The following is a 23,436-nucleotide window of genomic DNA, read 5'->3' as shown; positions in this document are numbered from 1 at the left end:
AAAAAAAAAAAAAAAAAAAAAAAAAAAAAAAAGAAGAAGATGGTTGGAAGTTCCCTGCACATGCGCAAGGTCAAGAGTAGCCTTTGCCTCTCCAGGGAGGTATCCTTCAGTCAGTTCTCTGCCCCGGGCCTGGTTAGGGAGACTTTCACTACTCAGTTCCTCACAGTCTGCTGGGTCCGCTGTCCCCAAGTAAACCTCAAGTCTTTTCCTAGACTGCCAGGTGAGGAGGGGTATTCAGGGGGCTAAATGCTCACATTTAGTTTCGTCTATGTCCCCTGGGGCCTCAGCATGTCTTCAGAGGCCCTGGTGCTTTCCATCTCTCAGATATGAGTTTGCTCTGCAAATGAGGGTGCTTTTAGTTGGCTCCTCCTGGCTAAGATTAGGTCTCAGCCTTTTCTGATTTGCTGGCTCCATCTGTTTTCCATCTTCAAGATTTCATAGGTATCTCTCCCTTCCTGTTCTTTGTTAGTTTATTCATACGTTAACTGTATTGAAAACTAAGTGGCATTCTATCATCAAGACAGTTAGAACAACTAGAATACTCTACCAGCATCTTTTGAGGTGCAACAATTCAATAGCTACTATGAATATACTGGAAAACTAAACATGGGAAAGTATTCCCAAGATCATAAGCTTTTATTTGTCATAAACATAACTTTGAAGAAAATAAAATTCTGACCCTTTATTCAAAGATCATTTCACTTGATTACTTTACAGTTATGTCAGTCAACACACTAGCCACTGGGTCTTATGGGTTGAATATGGTCTCAAATTTCATTTGCTGAAATCCTAGCCCCAAATACCTCTGAATGTGACCTTATTTGGAAATATAGTCACTGCTGATGTAATTGGGAGGAGGTCATACTGGAGTTGGGTGGGTCCTTAATCCAATATGACTGGTGTCCTTCTGAGACCGGGAAATGTGAACAGACAGACATGCATGCACACAGAGGGAGCGCCACGTGAAGACTGAAGTTACGCTGCCAAAAGCCAAGAGCAAGGCCTGGAACAGACCCTTCGTTAGTGCCTTCAGAAGGAGCCCAGTCCTGCTAACACCTTGACCTGGGACTTCTAGCCTCCAGAGAAGTGAGACAATAAATTCTGTTGCTTAAGTCACTCCATTTGTGTCATCTTTGTTACGGCAGCTCTAGTAAACAAACACACTGGGTAAACAAGACTCAGTATGTGTATTTAGGGAGCATATATACTCTGAGACAGCATCCAATGTAGAGAAACAGGATTACAATGTAAGGTGCACACTGTGAATGTGAGGTGAGGACATGGCGACAGTGAGCATGCTGCAACTGAGAAGAGCTGTAACAGAGGCATGCACGGACTTGGCACAGGAGAGCAACAGCTATGGGGGAAGAGGGGCTGGGCCTTCAGAACTCTTCGCCAAGGAAACTGTGCTTAGGCTCCCTTCCAGTGTGTGCACGACTGTGCCATGCATACTTTAGAGGGTAGAAGGGTGTGATCAGGAAAGATTAAGTGTAGACAGGAGGCCAGTTAGGAAGCCACTGCATTCATCCAGGCGAAAGATGATGAACAAAGGCAGGAGCAGTGTGAATACGAAAGGGACAAACGAGAAATACTTGGACAGGGGACATGAAGGAAGGGTCAGAATGAGTCCAGCTTTCTAATTCTGACAGCTGGGAGAATGGCAAGGCTAACAGTCAAAGAAATCGAAGAGGGGTTGTAGGGAGGGGACTGAGGATTGGAGACTGATAAACTTCAGTTTTGAGTGCATCACACTGGAAGGACTCACAGCTTACCAAGTGCTGCATTTTCTGTCCACCAGACAAAAAAGAGAATGGACGTTCCAGAGGGTAATGTGAGCTGCAATTATGGATTTTCTATTCATCACCAGGCTGGAAGAATTTTAAGCCCAGAGATTAGGCAGAACCGCCTAGGGAGATTGTGCAATGTGAAAAAAGAAGGCAGTCCCTATTTTCTACAGGTATATTATTAATATTATAAGTTGGGAGTCTTTCTGAATAAATATCAAAAGAAAAAAAAAAGGACACAAATTATGACCGAGATACTTAAGTTTTTAACATCATTTTATTTTACTTTTCGTATTATTTTAAATGTTGTTAAAAACTAAAGTATCTCGGTCATTCTGGAGTGTTTTCTTCATGGACTAGACTGCCTGAGGTCTCAAAATTTAAAGTTAGTAAAGCAGAGAAGATGACATTTGCTTTTCCTGGAAAACTTCTGGAGCAAGCCTGAGTATCTGGTGTTGCTTGCTCTAAGAACCTTCTTATTTCCTTCTAGTTTATATGCCTAGATGATTCTCATTGCTAATTCACTGTACGTGAACTCCTCAATCACGTCAAGAACGAAGTCAGAGATTTTCCCAAAGCTAGACTCTTCAGAGGTCTCTTACTCCCAATTTCAGCTAACTTCTTGGAAAACTCTGTTTCCTTACCAGTGCTTGCAGCCTTCCCTGAACAATGATTTTCTTAAAATTGCATGGTTTTTTCCCCCCAGAAAAATCAAACCATCCTTTCCTTGTCCTAAAAATTCCTTCCTTTGATGACTTACAGATATCACCCAGACCAAGTTTAACCAAGTATGCTGAGTGAATGGGGTAATTTTGGGGCCATCTGAATTCAAGTTACAATAATATGCCTCATGCATCCACATTTTGTGACAAGTTCAGCGTCTTCACTCACTACACATACACACAGAAAACTACACATAAAAACTGCTTGGCTGGGAGCTTATCAGGCTTGAGTCTGTGCTCTGTATTTAATCTTTTAAAAGCAATACTTAAAATATTTTAATCTGATTTTAATCTGTCCTGAATACTATTCCTATTGTTTAAAAACAACACTAACCAACATGAGTTTCAATGACTTTTATCAATTCACAAGATTAATCTTTCAAAACGTTAGCCCAGCAGGATATTTTTTTAATGTAGATCCTGAGGAAGCTAATCAAGCCACAAATAATTCTTCTAATAGGGGTGGGGAGAAGTGGCTAGAGGGAAAAGCATTCTATAGCATTAAGAAGAAAGCCTCTTCAGAAGAGGATAAGGGGCAGGGTGGAGTCCAACCAATCACAGGGCGATCCTGCTATGAAATGTGGTTTCTGGTTCACTTGAAATCTGCCATGGTGTTAAATATTTACTACAAAAGATCACTTCAAAGCAACGTTCTCTTTTCCTCGTTTCCAACAAAGGCTGAAAACTCAACTGCCTCTACATCATAGACAGGGAACAGGGAGCTGGAGGGTAAGACAAAAATGGAGACCCACACTCAGCCCCCTCGGGGAGACCACAGGCTCTCTTCACCAACTGAAGTGGGGCTGCCGCTACTTAGCCCCTGCTGCCAGATGTTCTAATTTCTTTAAAACCGGAGCGGAATTTTTATATTAAAACCCATGATCTTTGGAAATGGATATATTTACTTTGAATTTAAGATACAAGGAAGGTCAAACGGTAACAGCCAAATAAAATACAAGGACAGGTCACATTCTGCCTGCAGGCTGCAGGTCTTCAATCTCAACTTTACGTACTAGGTATCACAGTGAGGACGCTGATGACAGTTACTCTAAAATAATAAAATGCAAACACCTTACACTTAAAAGCCATAGTGTAAACTTAAATTAATTGTATTCTGTTCATTACAAACTTACAGTAATTAACTTTAAAGCTCTATGGCATTTGAGGGTTAGAAGACAATATTGTTAAGATGACAAGACTACCTAAAACGATCTACAGATTCAATGCAATACTTCATGTCCCAACAGCATTCTGTTTTGTTTTATTTACAGAAACAAAAAAATCCATCTTAAATCTCACAGTCTTGAGAAAGAACAAAGACACTTCCCAATTTCAAAACTTACTACGAAGCTACACTAATCAAGCAGTGTGATACTGACATAAAGACAGACATTTGGACTAGAGAGCCCCGAAATAAACCCTCACCTACATGGTCAATTGGTCTGCCAGGACAATTCAATGGGGATGCAACAAATGTTGTGACTGGATAGCAACTTGCAGAAGAGTGAAGCTGGACCCTTACCTTAAACCATATACAAAATTGAACTCCATGTACCCTAGAACTTACAGTATTAAAAAAAAAAAAAATTTGAACTCAAAATGGATAGAAGACCTAAGCTTAAGAGCTAAAACTATAAAACTCTTAGAAGACGACTTAGGAGAAAAGCTTCATAACATTACATTTCACAATGATTTCTTAAAAATGACACCAAAACTACAAGCAACAAAAAATAAACTGGAATTCATCAAAGTTAAACTTTTGTGCATCAAAGGACACCACTGAGAGTGAAAACACAAACTGCAGAATGAGAGAAAATATCTACAAATCACATATCTAATTAACATCCAAAATATATAAAGAACTCCGACAACTCAACAATAGCAACAAAACCATCTAATTTGAAAATGGGGAGAGGACTTGAATAGACATTTTTCCAAAGAAGATACACAAATGGTCAACATGAAAAGATACTCAACATCACTAGTTATTAGAGAAATGCAAATCAAAACAATAAGATACTGCTCCACACCCATTAGGATGGCTATTACTTGAAAAAGGAAAATAACTGTTGGCAAGGATGTAGAGAAATTGGAACTCTTGTCCACTGTCAGTGGGACTGTAGAACAGTATAGTCACTGTGGAAAACAGTGTGGCAATTTCTCAAAAATTTAAACACAGAATTACTATATGATCCAGCAGTTTCACTTCTTAGTAAATATCCAAAAGAACTGAAAGCAGGGACTCCCACATCTACATCTACACCAATTTTCATAGCAGCATTGTTTGCAGTAGCCAAAAGGTAGAAACATCCCCAAGTGTCCATTAACAGATGAATGAACAAAATGTGGTATATATGCACAATGGAATATTACTCAGTCTCGAAAAGGAATGAAATTCTGATGCACGAGCTTTGAAAATATTATACTAAAGAAAATACACCAAACTCAAAAGGACATATTTTATGATTTCACTTACTTGAGCCTTAGAATAGGCAAATTCATAGAGAGATTACCAGGAGCTGGGGGATCGAGGGGAATAGAAAGTTAGTGTCTAATGGGTACAGGGTTTCTGTTTGGAGGAAAAAGTACTAGAAATGGACAGCGGAGATGGTTGCACAACACGGTGGATGTCCTTAATGCCACCGAATTGTACACTTAAAAATAGTTAAAATGAAAGTGTTCCCGCTTCAATATTTTGGAAGACTATGAGAAGGAATGGTGTTAATTCTTCTTTAATGTTTAGAATTCTCCTGTGAAGTCTTCTGATCCTGAGCTTTCCTTAGTTGGAAGTTTTTTTTTTTTTTTTTTTTTTTTTTTAGATGGAGTCTTGCTCTGTTGCCCAGACTGGAGTTCAGTGGCACCATCTCAGCTCACTGCAACCTCTGCTTCCCAGGTTCAAGCGATTCTCCTGCCTCAGCCTCCCAAGTAGCTGGGATTACATGCACGTACCACCATGCCTGGCTAATTTTTTTGTATTTTTAGTAGAGACAGGGTTTCACCACGTTGGCCAGGCTGGTCTCAAACTCCTGACCTCAGGTGATCAACCCACCTCGGCGTCCCAAAGAGCTGGGATTACAGGCATAAGCCACTGCACTCAGCCTGTTGTGAGGTTTTTGATTACTGACTCAATCTTCTTATTTGTTATTGGTCTGCTCAAGTTTTCTATTTCTTCGTGATTCAGTCTTGGTAGTTTGTACGTTTTTAGAAATTTATCAATTTCTTCTAGGTTATCCAATTTTTTGGCATACAACTGTTCATAGTACTCTCATGATACTTTTTATGTGGTATCAGTTGTAATGTCTCCTCTTTCATATCTGATTTTGTGTCTTCTGTTATTTCTTAGTCTGGCCAAGGGTTTGTCAATTTTACTTATCTTTTCAAAAACCCAACTTTTACTTTGATTTTTTCTATTTTTTTTCCTACTCTGCTTTCATTTATTCTGCTGCAAATTATTTTCTTCCTTCTGCTCACTTTGGGATTAGCTTATTCTTTTTCTAGTTTTGGGGTACAGTTAGGCTGTTTGAGATCTTTCTTATTTTTTAACGTAGGCATTTACTGCTATTAACTTCCCTCTCAGTGCTGCTTTTGCTGCATCCCAGGGGTTTTGGTATGTTGTGTTTTCATTTGTTCAAAACATTTTCTAATTTCCCATTTGATTTCTTCTTTGGCTCAACGGTTAAGAGTGTTGTTTAACAAGGGTGTGTTTAATTTCCACTCATCTTATGAAGCCAGCATTACCCTAATAACAAGATAGGACTAAGACACTACAAAAAAAAAGAAAACTATAGATCAATATCCTCGATGATCACAGATGCAACGGTTCTCAACAAAATAGGAGCAAATGCAATCAGACAACACATTAATAAGATCATACACCTGATCAAGTGGGATTTATCCCTGAGATGCAAGAACGGTTCAACATATACATGCCAAAAAATGTGGCATATCACACATTAACAAAATGAAGGACAAAAATCATATGATCCCCTCAAAAGATGCAGAAAAAACATTTTTAAAACCTCAATCTTGTTTCATAATAAAATTTTCAACAAATGGCCAGGCACGGTGGCTCACGTCTGTACTCCCAGCATTGTGGAAGGCCGAGGCAGAGGTATCGCTTGAGCCCAGGAGTTCAAAACCAGTTTGGGAAACATGGCAAAACCAGTATCTATACACACATACCAAAAAAATTAATTAGCCAGACATGGTGGCGCACACCTGTGGTCCCAGCTACTCTGGAGGCTGAGGTGAGAGGACTGCTTGAGCCTTGGAGGTCAAGGTTGCAGTGAGCCATGATTATGCCACTGCACTCCAACCTGGGTGACAGAGTGAGACTCCATCTCAAAAATAAATAAATAAAATAAAAAATAAAATGGTAATAAAAAAAAGTAAAATTAGACAAATGGGACTACGTCAAACTAAAAAGCTTATACAAAACTTTGGCAAAAGAAACAATAAAGTAAAAAGGCAACCTACAGAATGGGAGAATATATTTGCAAACCCTCTATCTGATAAAGAATTAATATCCAAAATATATAAGGAACTCAGAAAACTCAAAGGCAAAAAAAACCCAAAAGCCTGATTTAGAAAACAAGCAAAGGGCTTGAATAAACATTTCTCCAAGAAGACATATAAATGACCAAGAGGTACACGAAAAGATGCTCAATACCACCAATTACCCAAGAAATGCAAATTAAAACATCCCCTCACATCTGTTAAAATGGCTATGTATTTATAAAAATAAGTATTTGGAAGGATGTGGAGAAATTGGAACTCCTATATGCTGCTAGTGAAAAAATGGTGCAGCCGCTATGGAAAACAGTATGAAGGTTCTTAAGAAATTAAAAGTAGAATTACCATATGATCCATCTATCTCACATCTGGGTATACTGCCAAAAGAATTAAAATCATTATCCCAGACAGACAGATGCATTCCCAAGTTCACTGCAGAATTACTGACAATAGCCAAGACAACGGAAACAACCTAAATGTCCACTGAGAGATGAATGGATAAGGAAAATGTGATATACACATAAAATGGAATATTGTCCAGCCTTAAAAAAAAAAAAGTAAATCCTGCCACATTCAACAACATGGATGAGCCTGGAGGACATTATGCTAAGTAAAATAAACAAGTCACAAAAAGACAAGTACTGCATGATTCCACTTATATGGGATATCTAAAATAATCAAATTCACAGAACTGTCACTAACATGGGCTGAAGGGAGGAAAAAACAGTTGCTGTTCAACAGGTATAAAGTTTCTATTTTGCAAGATGCATAAGTTCTAGAGATTTGCTGTATAATGTTTTATCTACAGTTAACAATACTGCATTGTGCACTTAAAAATTTAAGAGCAGATCTCATGTTAAGTGTTCTTACCACAAAAAATGTTTTAAGGCAGGGCTTGGTGGCCCACACCTGTAATCACAGCACTTGGGGAGGCCAAGGCAGGACTGCTTGAGGCCAGGAGTTCAGGTCCAGCTTGGGCAACAGAGCAAGTCCCCATCTCCACAAAAAAAAATGTGGTCCCAACTACTTGGGAGGCTGAGGCGGGAGTCATTTGAGCCAAGGAGGTCGAAGCTCTAGCGAGCTATGACTGCGCCACTGCACTCTGGCCTGGGCAACAGAGTGAGACCATGTCTCAAAAAGAAAAGTTTTAATGGTTAATACATTTTATGTGTATTTTACCAGACACACAAAAAGATTTGTGGACTTTAGGGTATTCAATTTAGAAAATGCTTACGTCTTGTGGTTGACAAGTGTAAAACATCTGGAAGGAAACACTATAAATCAGTAAGAAAACAGATAAGCTAGATTTTAAAAATCTGTATATGAAAAGCTTCCACCACCTCTTTCTGGGGATGCTGTCTATAGGCAATGAGTCTGACACACTGTCACAGGCTTTCCTACAATACAGCCTCTAACAAAACTAGGTGTCCCAAATGCACCAACACCTGCAGTGGCGTGTGCCCAGGCTGACTTAGAGGGCTTCATGCTGGGAGACCGGGAGTTCCTATGAGGTTATCCAAAACAAAACACGTGGCATCGGGGCCTACGGTGGTTCCATTTGTTTTGTGTTTGCTTGTGACCAGATCAAGCGTGCTTTCCTTATTGAGAAGCAGAAAATCAGTGTTAAAGTATTAAAAGCACAAGCACAGAGTCAGAAAATTAAATAAAAAACTGAGGCCAGATGAGGTGGCTCATGCCTGTAATCCCAGCACTTTGGGAGGCTGAGGCGGGTGGATCACCTGAGGTCAAGAGTTCAAGACCAGACTGGCCAACAAGGTGAAACCCCGTCTCTACTAAAAATACAAAAATCAGCTTGGCATGATGGCTGGCACCTGTAAGCCCAGCTGCACAGGAGGCTGAGGCAGGAGAATCACTTGAACCTGAGAGGCAGAGGTTGTAGTGAGCCAAAATCGTGCCACTGCACTCCAGCCTGGTCTACAAGAGCAAAACTCTGTCTCAAAAACAAACAAAAAAATGAGGTTTTGAGTATTAAAAATTAAAAGGCTAAATTAATAAAATCTGTATGAGAAGACAGAAAAAGTGCTGACTACCATTTCTCCAACAGAAAAAGTTTCTTCTAGTTATTATATCATCTTAGGAACCATATAGTGCCTTCAGCTATGGTGTTATTTGTTCTGTCACAATGCCTTGCATATAGCAATTTCATAAATGTTTGCTAAAAATGATGACTATGAAGAGCCTCAAATGAACCAATGACCACAGTCTTCCACTTTCGATCAAGTCCTTTCTAGAGGTTCTTTTAAATGCCAATGAGATATAGCTACAATGATTTTTTTAAAAGATATCCACAGCATGCTGTTTACATTAGAGAAAAATGAGAAACTTACATGTTCAGTTATAAAAGAATCAAATAAATTACAAAATAGGCAGTCCTCTACTTTCACATAAGGTATATTTCTGTAAACATGAACAAGTTCCAAACATATGCATGTTATTTGGGGATTCTGCTACCAGCAAGCTAGTAATTTATCAGATCCCAATTACTTCCAGTGTTTTAGGGGGGGAACTGCCCTTGAAAATTTATTTCTAGCATTTTATAGCCATTCCTTAATTTTTTCCACATAATTGAGCCCACTGAGTATTTACGTAAGTTCAAAGAAACTACCTAGAAAAACACCAAAAAAGCACCAATTACCACCATGTGCTTCTTGTCAATAAAATAAGTATTTTTCCCTCCTTTTTCTCACTCTTATAAAATGAGGGCAAAATGCAGTAAAACATTCAAGTAACAGTTCAATACTACTGCAAATATCCAATCACTGGCTAGCAGGCAACATCCCTATGCAATAACTCAAAATGTTCATATAATAGTTTACTCGAATCCAAATTCACAGTATGAATAGCTATTTAGAGGGATGAATGCTGTACATTTCAAACTGCAGGGTGTTCGAAAGCCCCAAACCATGAAGGGTGATGCCCAAAACAGCTATACACGTCATAAAATATGTAATGGCCCGGAAATTATTCAGTATGTTAAATTAAGAAAAAAATGGGTTATACACACACAAGGGGAAATCTACTCAGAGAAGTGAAGATGCACAGAAAACAAAACCAGAAAAACAAAAGTTTTTTATCTGAAGGGTAAACTGCAGTTTTGTTTTTTGGGGGTTTTTTGTTTTGGCCAAAACTGTATTTTCTAAATTTTTCGTAATAACTTAGAGAACTTAAAGGTTTGGAGTTTGTAGCTCAAAGCGTATGAATCTAGAAAGATAAATCAGAAACTGACAGGACTCTACAGAGTTCAGTTTATGGTCATCACAGTCCAGGAACTTACAGTAAGATCCTGGATTGCTAGTGTCCTCAGGCTCCAGGTAGAATGAAAACTTTTGTCTAGAACACACATTAGCCTAGACCTCAAATTAATCAATCTGTAAGCACCTGTATAAATAAGATGTCTGGCCAGGCATGGTGGCTCATGCCTGTAATCCTAGCACTTTGGGAGGCCAAAGTGGGTGGATCACTTGAGGTCAGGAGTTTAAGACCAGCCTGGCCAACATGGTGAAACCCCATCTCAACTAAAAATACAAAAATTAGCCAGACATGGTGGCTGGCACCTGTAATCCCAGCTACTCAGGAGGCTGAGGCAGGAGGCACCTGAACCCAGGAGGCAAAGGTTGAGCCAAGACCACACCACTGCACTCCAGCCTGGGCAACAGGGTAAGATTCTGTCTCAAAAAATAATAATAGTAATAAAGGCAATGCTCCCTCCCCCCAAAACTTACGAGGCTATTAACTTTGAAATCAGAACTTGACAAGTATATTACAAAAACAGAAAAATTACAGGTCAAACTCACTTATTAGTAAGGAAGCAAAACTCCCGAACAAAATTTTTGCAAACCAAATCCAGGAAATAAACCAAGTCTGGTTCATTTCAGGAATGCAAAGTTTCTTACACACTGCACTATCAGAATTAAATTCGTATGATCATCTTATACTTGTCAAAAAAAGATGCTTGAAAAAAACTCAACATTCATTCATGACAAGAATCTTTGGCAAACTTAGAATATAAACTCTTCCCTATCTGATAAAGGGTCTGGTATCTATAAAAAAACTACAAGTATCATATAAATTGTAAAAACAGTTTCCCTCTGAGAGAAGTCAGACTAAGATACTAGCTACTATCATCTATCTGAACATTTTAAATGGGGCAGTAAAGCAAGAAAAAGAAATAAAAGTTACAAGGATTGAATGGAAAGAAATAGAACTGTCACAATTCACAGAATATACTCAGAAAAATTCAAAGTTACAGATAAACTATTATAATTAGTATACAAGTTTAGCAAGGTTACTGGATACAAGCTCAATCTGAAAAATATCAATTGCATTTTCCACAACCACACAAACCAACAACAAAAAATCTTAAAGATGCCATTTATAATAGCATAAAAAAGATCAAATACCTGTGAATAAATCTAACAAAAGATATACAAGATCTCCATGCAGAAAGCTACCGAACATTGAATGGAGAATTATAGAGGGCCTAAATAAAATACATGTCATGGGCCGGCACAGCGGCTCACGCCTGTAATCCCAGCACTTTGGGAGGCCAAGGCAGGAGGATTATTTGAGGTCAGGAGTTTGAGACCAGCCTGACCAACATGGTGAAATGCCCTCTCTACTATAAATACAAAAATTAGCCAGGCATGGTGGTAGGTACCTGTAATCCCAGCTACTCAGAAGGCTGAGGCAGAAGAATCACTTGAACCCGGAAGACAAAGGTTGCAGTGAGCAAAGACTATACCACCGTACTCCAGCCTGAGCAACAGAGCAAGACCCTGTCTCAAAAATAAATAAATAAATAAATAAAATACATGCCATGTTCCTGGATTGGAAAACTCGGTACTTGAAAAATGTCAGTTTTCCCCCAACTAAACTATAGACCCAAAGCAAAACCAAAATCCTAACAAGAAGCTGTTTTGGCAAAATGTGGCAAATTTATGTGAAAAGAAAAGGGTTAAGGGAAGAGCTAAGATGCTATTCAAGACAAGCAAGGTAGAAGAGCTTGATCTAGTAAATATAAAATGTTATTATACAATAATTAAAACAATGTGGAGTTGGTGCAAGGATAAACAAAGAGATCAATGGAATAGAAGGGAGAACCCAGGAACAGATTCACACATAGGGAGATACTTGATTACAAGGGTGAAAGAGCCAAGCAGAAGGGAAAGGATGACTTGACAATAAATGGTGCAGGCCAGTATCCATAAACAGAAATGAAATGGTCCCTAACTTCACATCTACACAAAAATCCAGGTAAATTATTGCTCCAAATGTGAAAGGCAAATCAATAAAGTTCCTCATTGACAATATAGGAGACTATCGTTATATCCTCAGGGTAGGAAAAGACTTCTCAAATGGGATATACAAAAAGCACCTACCATAATAAACAAAAAAAAAAAAGGAAAGAAACTAAAAGATTAGACATTAAAATTAAGAACTTCTTCAAAAGACATCATTAAGAGAGTGAAAAAGCAAACCACAGAGAGAACAGCATTATCTTAATAATCTCAAACTGGAAACGACTCAAACGTTGCATCAACAGCAGAACAAACTGAGGTTTATTCATATAATGGAGTACCATGCAACAACGGAAATGAGTGAGCCACAGCTACACTCAATACACGTGGCTGTCAAAAATGTGTATAGTGAAAGAGACCAAATGCATAAAAATATATACTGAATGATTCCACTTATATGAAGCTAAAAAAAAGAAAAAAAGGAAAACTGAACTACAGTGTTTACAGATGAATGCACGGGAGGTAATACTATAAGGAAATACAAAAAGTGATTACCATAAAGTCAGAGGAGCAGTTAACTGCTAAGCGAGGAAGGAAAGGAGATACTGGCAGTGTTTTATTTCTTGACCTCAGTGGTAGTTACACAAGTGTTTCATTTACAAAAACAAACTGAGATTTTTTTTTTTTCTTCTTTTGTGTACTTTTAAATTTTGAAAAGCTCAAAAATACTCAAGGGCTTTCAATACTGGGTAGAAGCAGCAAGGGTGGCTGGCACTTTCCTGAGTAAGGGGCTATCTTTACTTTCAGTTCAAATAGCTTGACATTCTTACCTTCTAAAATCACCACAGTATGCACAAATAATTAACACTATGTGTTGATAAATGTGTGTTACAACTCTAACAACAGCCTAAGCAAATGTAATGAAAACATGAATGGAAATGTAAACTCCTACCTCAAGAGTTACTTCTTGAAAGTTCAAATGAGGCTTTTATTGGTAATGTTATATTTCTGTATCCAGTGGGTTTTTTTTTTTTTTTAAGGCTAAAACATACATGAGAAATGTTAAGATTCAACAAAACTGGGGCCTGGACATAGGGTCTTTTTTACATGTTTAACTATCCTATGTGGGGAATGCTCGTAACTAAAGGGAGTAAAATAAAAGCTCTAATAGCTCACCCCTCCGGGTAAAAACCCTGATTCAGCCTAAGCAAGTTACAGTTTAGCCTTCCAGAGACAAGCATAAAATATGTGAATATACTAACGATCTTTACTACCACCACTAATCTCACATTTTCTTATCTGGGCGAAATACCTCCCTCACAGTCCATTCACGTTTTATGTCAAATTTTTCACATTCTTCACCATTCTAGTCATTCTGTCCTGGACAGCATTATCCCTTTAAAATGATAGCATTATCCCAGATCTAACAAATGCACTGTCATGTCTCAGACGTCTCCATTTTGCCAGCTAACTTAACCCACAGGTAATTTCTTCAGAAGACATTACTTCCTTCTCTTCCAGCCACCCCAGCTACATAACTTCCCAGACAGGGAATGCCCCTGTAGCAGACACTGGATTCTCACCAACATCCACAGCTTTCTTTTCCAACCAAGCCCAACTTTTTGTTGTTGTTGTTGTTAAGAGGTATCACCATCTGATAAGCCCAACCTGATTGGAGGCTGCACCCTCCTCCTCCTGGCCACATGCTTCAGAAAGCAGACCCTGAGAAGTCTAAGCTTGTGGAGGCAGTACCATTCCCCTTGCCAAGGCCTACTTTGGCTAGAAGCATCTGATACACTTCTGTCCAGTGACACCTGAGGGGTCCTATGCTGGTGGGCTTTGAGAAAGGTGTATTCACTCTTAAAAGCAGATATATACAGGAAGAGACGATCTCTTCCTCCTCTGGACATTATCGTATCAGAGCATGTCCCCTGGTGTTGCAGCAGCAATTCCACAACCACTAGGGGAGTGCACCCAAGGAAGGCAGGGTAGAAAGGGGGTGGGGACAGCTCAATTAAGCAACCTGTAAGTGCCCCAACTCCACACACTAAGTAATATTTTTCTGGACCACAATCTTACCCCCATCACACTGGTCACTGGCCACTGAGTATCTGGTGCTGGCAGCCTTCTCTCTTCCAAATAATCCCACACCTTGATTTTGATAAAAATCTCTACAGGGAGCCATAATTTCTTTTCTTAAAATTGTAGGTCAGAATACAAAAATGACACAGTTTACTACTAAAAAAAGAGAACTTGAACATAATATAAAAAGACACAAAAGAGCTGGGGCCGCAGTGGCTCATGCCTGTAATCCCAGCACCTTGGGAGGCTGAGGCAGCTGCATCACTTGAGGTCAGGAGTTCGAGACGAGCCTGGCCAACATGGTGAAACCCTGTCTCTACTAAAAATATAAAAATTAGCCGGGCATGGGGGCACACACCTGTAATCCCAGCTTCTCAGGAGGCTGAGGCACGAGAATCGCTTGAACCCAGGAGGCGGAAGTTGCAGTGAGCCAAGATGGCACCAGTGCACTCCAGCCTGGATGACAGAGTGAGACTCTGTCTCAAAACAAACAAACAAAAAGGACCAAAAAGTTTTTAAAAATCAGTGAATATCATTTGAATGATGCAAAAGAAAGAAAAATCAATGGAAAATGTAAAATAGCAAAGTCCCCTGTAATTACATACTTCACAGGGTCACTGTTAACCATATGGTTTACACTGATTCATAACATATCAGAACTTGTATGAAATTAGTTTCTTTTAAGGGAAACACTCATGCCAGGTTTTGGTTATGCGAAAGACAGGTAGACATGAGTAAAAAGAAATCTGCACCCAAAAGGCAAACGTGAACCACGCTGACAGGACAGAGCAATAGGCTTAAATAGGAAGGGCAGACTCCTTCCACTAGTCAAGCTGTGTGATGTTCAACCCTTGGCCTCTACCGACTCCCTTTTTAGGTAGGGATAAGAATACCAAATTCACCAGACTGTCAGGGACTTATGTAGATAATTTACCCAAAGAGTTTGTTTTGTTTTTCTCTCCTTGTACATTAGAATCATCCAGGGAGGCCGGGCGCGGTGGCTCACGCCTGTAATCCCAGCACTTTGGGAGGCCGAGACGGGCGGATCACAAGGTCAGGAGATCGAGACCATCCTGGCGAACCCGGTGAAACCCCGTCTCCACTAAAAAAAATACAAAAAACTAGCCGGGTGATGTGGCGGGCGCCTGTAGTCCCAGCTACTCGGGAGGCTGAGGCAGGAGAATGGCGTGAATCCGGGAGGCGGAGCTTGCAGTGAGCTGAGATCCGGCCACTGCACTCCAGCCTGGGCGACAGAGCGAGACTCCGTCTCAAAAAAAAAAAAAAAAAAAAAGAATCATCCAGGGAGCTTTTGAAACTGAGCATCCCAGAGGTACTCAATGACAATCTCTGGGGTTAGGGCCTAGAAATCACACACAAGTGCATTTCGCAAAGGAAAAAGCATTATCCATTTGTTTTTACTACTGCACTGTTTAGCACCTAGCACAGAACCATGTAAAAGGGGTTTAATAAATACCAGTAGGATGAATTACAAATGAAAAGTCAGCTGATTTTCTAATCTTCATCTCTTTAAACAAATAGATTACAGTTATGTTTCAAAAGACGGCATTTTGAAAAAAATATCTTAGCCAAGTGTAGTGGTATGCACTGTACTCCTAGTTACTCGGGAGGCTGAGGCAGGAGGATCACTCAAGCCCAGGAGTTTGAGGCCGCAGTGAGCCATGGCTGTGCCACTGCACTCCAGCCTCGGTTAACAGTGAGACCGTCTCAAAAAATAAAAAATAAAAGTAAAGACTTCACGATGCTTACGTAAGAAAAATTCCCTCAGCAAAAGCAATTATTACTTGTACTTGACACAAAGGACTGAAACTCACTTCTACTTGAATGTGCCTACATAGTCCACCTTCCATCTTAGGCCATAAATCAACGTACAATACACTAAATTTAATTAAGTTTCAAGATAATCTAGTTTATCTCTCTAAAAACCAACCCATGAAAATTGAATTATAGGCAATTTAGAATTCTCTCTCAACTAGCCCCTCCATGGAAACTACAATTACTGTACAAAGATTTACCCTTACTTTCTGTCACACAGAAAACATTATTTTCTTTGAGTAGTTCATGTTAGCATAATTCGAAATAGTAATTGTTAGGTGCTGGCTTCAATATGCAGTGGCCATTTTTATAATATTTATGTACACAATATATCTATTAATAGAAGGGTATACGGCCGGGCGCGGTGGCTCAAGCCTGTAATCCCAGCACTTTGGGAGGCTGAGACGGGCGGATCACGAGGTCAGGAGATCGAGACCATCCTGGCTAACACAGTGAAACCCCGTCTCTACTAAAAATACAAAAACTTAGCCGGGCGAGGTGGCAGGCGCCTGTAGTCCCAGCTACTCAGGAGGCTGAGGCAGGAGAATGGCGTGAACCCGGGAGGCGGAGCTTGCAGTGAGCTGAGATCCGGCCACTGCACTCCAGCCTGGGCGACAGAGCGAGACTCCGTCTCAAAAAAAAAAAAAAAAAAAAAGAATCATCCAGGGAGCTTTTGAAACTGAGCATCCCAGAGGTACTCAATGACAATCTCTGGGGTTAGGGCCTAGAAATCACACACAAGTGCATTTCGCAAAGGAAAAAGCATTATCCATTTGTTTTTACTACTGCACTGTTTAGCACCTAGCACAGAACCATGTAAAAGGGGTTTAATAAATACCAGTAGGATGAATTACAAATGAAAAGTCAGCTGATTTTCTAATCTTCATCTCTTTAAACAAATAGATTACAGTTATGTTTCAAAAGACGGCATTTTGAAAAAAATATCTTAGCCAAGTGTAGTGGTATGCACTGTACTCCNTAGCCGGGCGAGGTGGCAGGCGCCTGTAGTCCCAGCTACTCAGGAGGCTGAGGCAGGAGAATGGCGTGAACCCGGGAGGCGGAGCTTGCAGTGAGCTGAGATCCGGCCACTGCACTCCAGCCTGGGTGATAGAGCGAGACTCCGTCTCAAAAAAAAAAAAAAAAAAAGAAGGGTATACAACATTACAGTAAGGTTTCCCTGGGTTATATGATTTTAGGTCATTTTTCATTTCTTATTCTTCATCTGTACTTTTAATTTCTTACAATGAATATGTACTACCTATAGATTTCTTCTGTTATTTTAGAAAGAAAATTCAAAAGCCTGAGAATTTAGTAAGGGTAAATAGAATTCATTAATTAAACAATCTTGAAAGGGGCCGGGTGCAGAGGCTCACACCTGTAATCCCAGCACTTTGGAAGGCCAAGACAGGCGAATCACAAAGTCAGAAGTTTGGGACCAGCCTGGTCAACATGGTGAAAATTCGTCTCTACTAAAAATACAAAAATGAGCCAGGCATGGTGGTGGGCTCCTGTAGTCCCAGCTACTCAGGAGGCTGAGGCAGGAGAGTCATTCGAACCCAAAAAGCAGAGATCACAGTGAACTGAGACCGCGCCAGTGCACTCCAGCCTCAAAAAAGAAAAACAAAACAACAACAACAAGAAACATGTTTTCAAATGCTATAAAGAACATGATTGGGTCAACAAACTAGAAAACCGACAACAAATAATATCCAAGTATTGTATCAATGTTAAATTTCATTAGGTTGATGACTGTACTAAGACTTATGTCTTTGGCTCTTAGAAAATATATACTGAAGTTCTCCGGGGTAAAGGGGATGATGTATGCACCTCACTCTCAAATAATTTGGCCAAAAATGCAATAATAGATAAAGCAAATGCTGACTAGAAAAAATGTTAACAATTCGTGAATGTGAGTAAAGAGTATGAAAATTGTACAATTTTTGCATTTTTTAATAAGATTTGAGACAGTCTTGCTCTGTCACCCAGGTTGGAGTGCAGTGGCGCGATCTTGGCTCACTGTAATCTCCACCTCCAGGGTTAAAGCGATTCTCCTGCCTCAGCCTCCTGAGTGGCTGGGATTACAGGCACGCGCCACCACGCCCAGGCTGGAGTGCAGTGGCGTGATCTCACCTGACTGCAAGCTCCGCCTCCTGAGTTCACACCATTCTCCTCCCGAGTAGTGGCACTACAGGCGACCACCACCACGCCCGGCTAATTTTTGTATTTTTAGTAGAGACAGGGTTTCACCGTGTTAGCCAGGATGGTCTTGATCTCCTGACCTTGTGATCCACCCGCCTTGGCCTCCCAAAAGTGCTGGGATTACAGGAGTGGGCCACCGTGCCTGGTGATTAAAGTTATTTCTAAGTAAAACATTTTTAATTGAAAAAGTTTAAAAATCAACACATTCAAAATTGTTCTAACAAAAATACTTAAGATCATGTTGGGCCAACTTCTAGCAAGACTTTATTTGGAAAAATATATTTTAAAAATTGTGCTAATAAAAACATATGCAGGACCAACTTTAAGCAAAATTTTAAATCAGCACCATCTAATGGAAATACAATGTGAGCCACATACATAGTATTAAATTTTCTAGGAACCATATTAGCGTTAAAAGAAACAGGTGAAATTAATTTTAATGTTTTGTTTAGCCCATGTCTAAAGTATTGTTTTAATTTAATCAATACAAAAATTGAGATTTTAATTTTTCTACTAAATCTTCAAACTCTGGTGTGTATTTTATACTTCCAGTACATCTCAATTAAGAAGCTAAATTTTCATCTTGATCTACATTTAGATTTCATAAAATGTACAGTTTAAAAGTAGATTCGCATAACCAAATTATTTCAGTTAAAAGTTTTCCAACTACTGAATCAGTTTTTAAATGTAAACTTAACTTAATTAAAATTAAATAAAATGAAAAATTCACTCCTCAGTCACACTAGTCACCCTACAGGCTCAATAACCACATGTGGCTTGTGGCTACACCCTAGGGAAGTCCGGCTTTAGATAGTAAAACAAATTCCCTCTACAAAAGGAGAAATTAACTGATAAAATTTAAGTTTATAGTATTTATCAAAAGATTTTTAAAACGTAGTTATGATAAAAATAATGGGCAGGGTGCCGTAGCTCACGCCTGTAATCCCAGCAATTTGGGAGGCTGAGGCAGGCAGATCACCTGAGATCAGGTGTTCCAGACCAGCCTGGCCAACATGGTGAAAGCCTGTCTCTACTAAAAATACAAAAATTAGCTGGGCGTGGTGGCGGGCGCCTGTAATCCCAGCTACCTGGGAGGCTGAGGCAGGAGAATCGCTTGAATCCGGAAGGCGGAAGTTGCTGGGAGCCAAGATCCCACCATTGCACTCCAGCCTGGGACAGAGCGAGACTCCGTCTCAAAAAAAAAAACAACAAAAAGACAATATTCCTATCAGAAGCACACCAAGGTTTCTCTCCAAGGTACAATTAGACATCTCCCATACCACCTGTCAGAAATACCAACACAAGGCCTTCTCTACTCTGCCTCAGTTGTCATCCTTTAATCTGGATTTAAGTTTCCTGAAAATTGGCAATCAAATGGCCTTCTTTCTTTCAAATGTGGCAGAACATACTCAAGTTCCGGTTCTCAGGAGCCTAGTCATCTACCGCATAGTATGCGGGGTTTCAGCACAATACTGTCTCAGTCAGAAATGGGAGCATGCACACACGAGAACTTGTGTCGGATTTAAGAGAGGAAGTGACCCTGAGTCCAGAGGTGTTGTTTTTTTTTTTAAACAGGTGTAAGAGATTAATTCAGTGAACACCAAGCAACACTAAAGATTTGCCAATCAATAATTCTGTGCCAAGCAACTTGATCAGGGATTTGGCCAGAATCCCTTTGGCTAATCTCAATCAGGGCCTTCCCAAAGACATCCTGATTTAGGCCATTCTCATCTAAATTAAGCTTCGACAGTCCCTTGCCTGACAGCAAATAAACAAAATCAAATTATATTCATGTGAATAAAATTCTGATAGCTTGACAAAAGGCCCCTTGAAAGATCATTTAGTAAGTGTGAGCAAAAATACAGCTCCAAAGAACAGGAGGTACCATAAAATCATTTCTCAGAAATGTTTAATTCCTTTCTTCAGTCATACTTTTCAAGTGAACAACGCTGTGACTAACAATCAAATTTAATACACAACAACGAATTCTGTTATTATTTTTTCTCGCTGCACAAGTATTAACGAATTCTTTAAAACTGCGGAGTCCTTTACTGTGAATTCACTAATGCCTGAAATTACTCATACCAGTGGGAAGCAGGGTGCGAGTGTGAACGATGGTTTCTGACACCCGACCCACTAGTGAAGTCCCATCTTCCATACAAAATCCTTTCTTTCTTCTCCCCATCTCACTCACCTAGCTGTTTTCATGCGACATCATATCAAGGATCACAGATACAACTCTGACCACTGTGTGGACACTGAAACAATCGCAATCCAAAATCCTCTGTAGATAAACGTTAACTATTTCTCCTTAAAGCTGAACTCCTTTCTTACCCTCACAGTCACAAAGCTTTAAACAGGATGAATACAAAGGTTTTAAGCCGTTCCATCAGAGAGGCTTTTTACTAGATTTATTTTTACCCGTGGAAATACTTGAACATTCTGTAGAAGTAAACATATTCTAAACCTGACGTATTTAAAAGAAAGCTCCCAATTAATGCCTAATCAAATCCAGTCTTCAGGTCTCTCTGAAATTAGCTAAGTAGGCAGAAACCAATTGTAATTTTTAAAAGAGCGAAGAGGGAGAAGAAATAAACGACACCAGAACTACACATTCCAGTCCAGCAGTTCAAGCACTACTTCGAGAAGGGAAGTAAAGATCAAGCCCGCCGTCTCCCTCGGCCACAGCAGGGCTCCTCCAAGGCTGCCCGCTCCGGCCCGCGCCGCGGCCGCCCCCGGCCCAGCCGCTTCGCCTTTCTCGCAGCGGGGATGCTCAGGGGTCGACCTCGAAGCACACCACTGCTGGAATTCTGACACCGACAGAGGACGATTTTTCCAAGAGTTTACACGCATTTGCGGGCACCTTCCCTACTCACTGAAACCCTCACGAAAGCGGTCAACGCACACAGAGCGGGTTTCCTCGGTCTACGGACGCAGGCAAACAGCGCCACTTAAAAATGCGCGTCCGCGCCCTGGCCCCGGGCGGCGTAGGGAGCAGCGGCCGGCCTGGCGCGGGAGCTCCCCCGGGGCTCGCAGCATCCCCGCCGCGCGCGAAGGCCGGGGCCGCGTCCACCTGGCAACAAAGGCGAAGCCCGCAGGTGGGAGGCCCGGAGCCGAGGTCCCGGCACCGCGTGAGGGAGCTTACGGGGTGCGCGGGGTCGCCCCCGGAGAGAGACGAGCTGCGGACTCCGGCGGGAGAGAAGCGCCCTGGTCGATGCTCGCATTGTCCCGCGGGAGGGCGGGGCGGGCGCCCGGGGGCGCGGGGTCCCCGGAGGAGGTGGCGGCGCCGGGGGTGGGTTGGGGGCTGGGGAGGCCGAGGCGGCCCGCCGCCCCCAGTATCCCCGACGCCTTTCATTTGGCCTCTGCGGCGGCTGAGGCAGCCCGACCTCCAACGCTAAGCACTGCGCCAAGCAGGGACGGGCGGGGGAGGGCGCGCCAGACCCGCCGCAGCGCCGGACCCCCCGCGCCGCACCCCCGGTCCGCCCTGCAGCGGACCCCGCTGCTCGCCCGCAGGCCGCGCTCCTCCGGCGGGCGAAGGAGACGACGCTCCGGCGTTCGCCCGGTCCCCACCTCGATGTAGCCGGCCAGCGCCGAGGCGGGCGCCGTGAGCCCCACCAGCAGCAGAAGCAGGAGCCTGCCCGTGGCTGCGGCGGCCGCTGTCCCGGTGGCCGCCATCCCTCGCCGGGTAGCTCTAGTGCGCGGCTCTCAGGCTCACACACACTGACTCCCGCCCAGCACACCGCGACCCAGAAGCATCTGAAGCCAGTTCGCCGCCGCCCCGGGGGTTTTACACCGACCGGAACTGACTTCACATTACCACGCCCTCCTTCTGCGGCTCCCAATGCCGGCCCGCAGAACCTCTCAAGACCCCGCCCCGCCGTGCGGTCCAGACCCAATCAGGGGATGGAAGAGCCTGCTCCTCCCGCCCGGTCCAACCGCGCGCCCCCGTCCGGCCCCGCCTCCGGCCGCGGACGGCCCCGCCCCCGCTTCGGACCCTGTGGCCGCCAGGCGCGGGGGCGTGCGCGCGGCGGGTCGGGGGCCGCAGCTCTGCGGGCGTGGGGCTGGCTGTGTCCTCCGCCACCCCCGGCGCGGTTATCTGTCCCTGCTACGCTGGTCCGTCAGCCTTCAGCCTCCCGATACGGGCACGGCCCGCTACCCTGCCCCTGCTGGGCATTCTTCAGACTCCATTGGGTACGCCCTCTTTTTGATTCTGGAAATGGTTTTATTAAAAACAGGATGAATTAGGAGTCCGGGACGGTTTGCCAAGGACCGTCCCCCGAGGCAGGGGGAGGATCACAGGAGGCAGCCACCCTCCTCCCCCGAGCCGTACTCAGGGCGCGCCTCTTCCGCGCTGCTCCGCCCAGGCCTCTCCGCCGGGTCCTCGCCTCACCCCGGCCGCGCTCCGCATGCTCGGCCTCCGATTCTTAGGCCTCTTCCCGACCCTTCCTTCCCAGCGGCCGCCCAGGCAGGGATAAAGACCAGGGGTGCAAGAACCACGCCGGCCTCACAGCCCAGGCCCCCTTCCTCGTGTGTTTTAGGAGAGATCACGCTGCTTCTTCGGTTGAGGCGCACTAGCGGGAGACCTGCTTTTCTGCCTTCCTGCTCCGCGGCATTTCTACTTTATAGAGAAAAACGTCCTGCTGCCCCATTTAGCAATTGGCACAGCCTCGCCACCGCCAGCGCTCCGCTGGCCTTGTTTCCTTTCAGTAGCCAGTGAGTTAGGTACTGCCTTCTGAGAGGCCTGGACTAGTCCTTCCTGGTTCAACTAAATACATAACGCAACCCCTAGCCCCAGGACGCTGACAATAGAAAGGAGGAGACTGTCCGCAGAGTAGACGAGTGCGGCTGTAAGAAGAACCCGGGATTTTCCAGCCTTACTTTGCACCACTCCCCTACATGCACAGTTCCCTGTGGGTCAACTGGCTCTGCCCGATTCCTCCAAAAAGACACCTTTCCATTTCACAGCCCTTCTTAACACTGTTCCTGCGCCTGCAATGTCCTCTCCCCAACATCTACCTGTTGGAAGCATTTTCACTGTTCCTCGGC

The 23,436-nt window shown here is 42.5% G+C and overlaps 1 protein-coding gene across 9 annotated transcripts in view; it reads right to left on the bottom strand.

Moving 5' to 3' along the window:
- APLP2 (amyloid beta precursor like protein 2) overlaps positions 1 to 22,221 on the bottom strand; it is a 72,693-nt gene extending 50,472 nt beyond the window's left edge. For 8 of the 9 annotated variants that reach the window (XM_025358240.1, XM_025358241.1, XM_025358245.1 and 5 more), the window contains exon 1: positions 21,961 to 22,221. In XM_025358240.1, coding sequence (XP_025214025.1) covers positions 21,961 to 22,065 — 105 coding nt within the window. In that variant the 5' untranslated portion in view covers positions 22,066 to 22,221. The remainder of the gene's footprint in view (positions 1 to 21,960) is intronic. The other variant, XM_025358239.1, reaches the window with a different exon arrangement.
- Positions 22,222 to 23,436: the final 1,215 nt, after the last annotated feature.

The sequence above is a fragment of the Theropithecus gelada genome, chromosome 14 (assembly GCF_003255815.1).
Source record: "Theropithecus gelada isolate Dixy chromosome 14, Tgel_1.0, whole genome shotgun sequence".
Taxonomy (NCBI): domain Eukaryota; kingdom Metazoa; phylum Chordata; class Mammalia; order Primates; family Cercopithecidae; genus Theropithecus; species Theropithecus gelada.
This window is presented reverse-complemented; position numbering and strand designations above follow the sequence as displayed.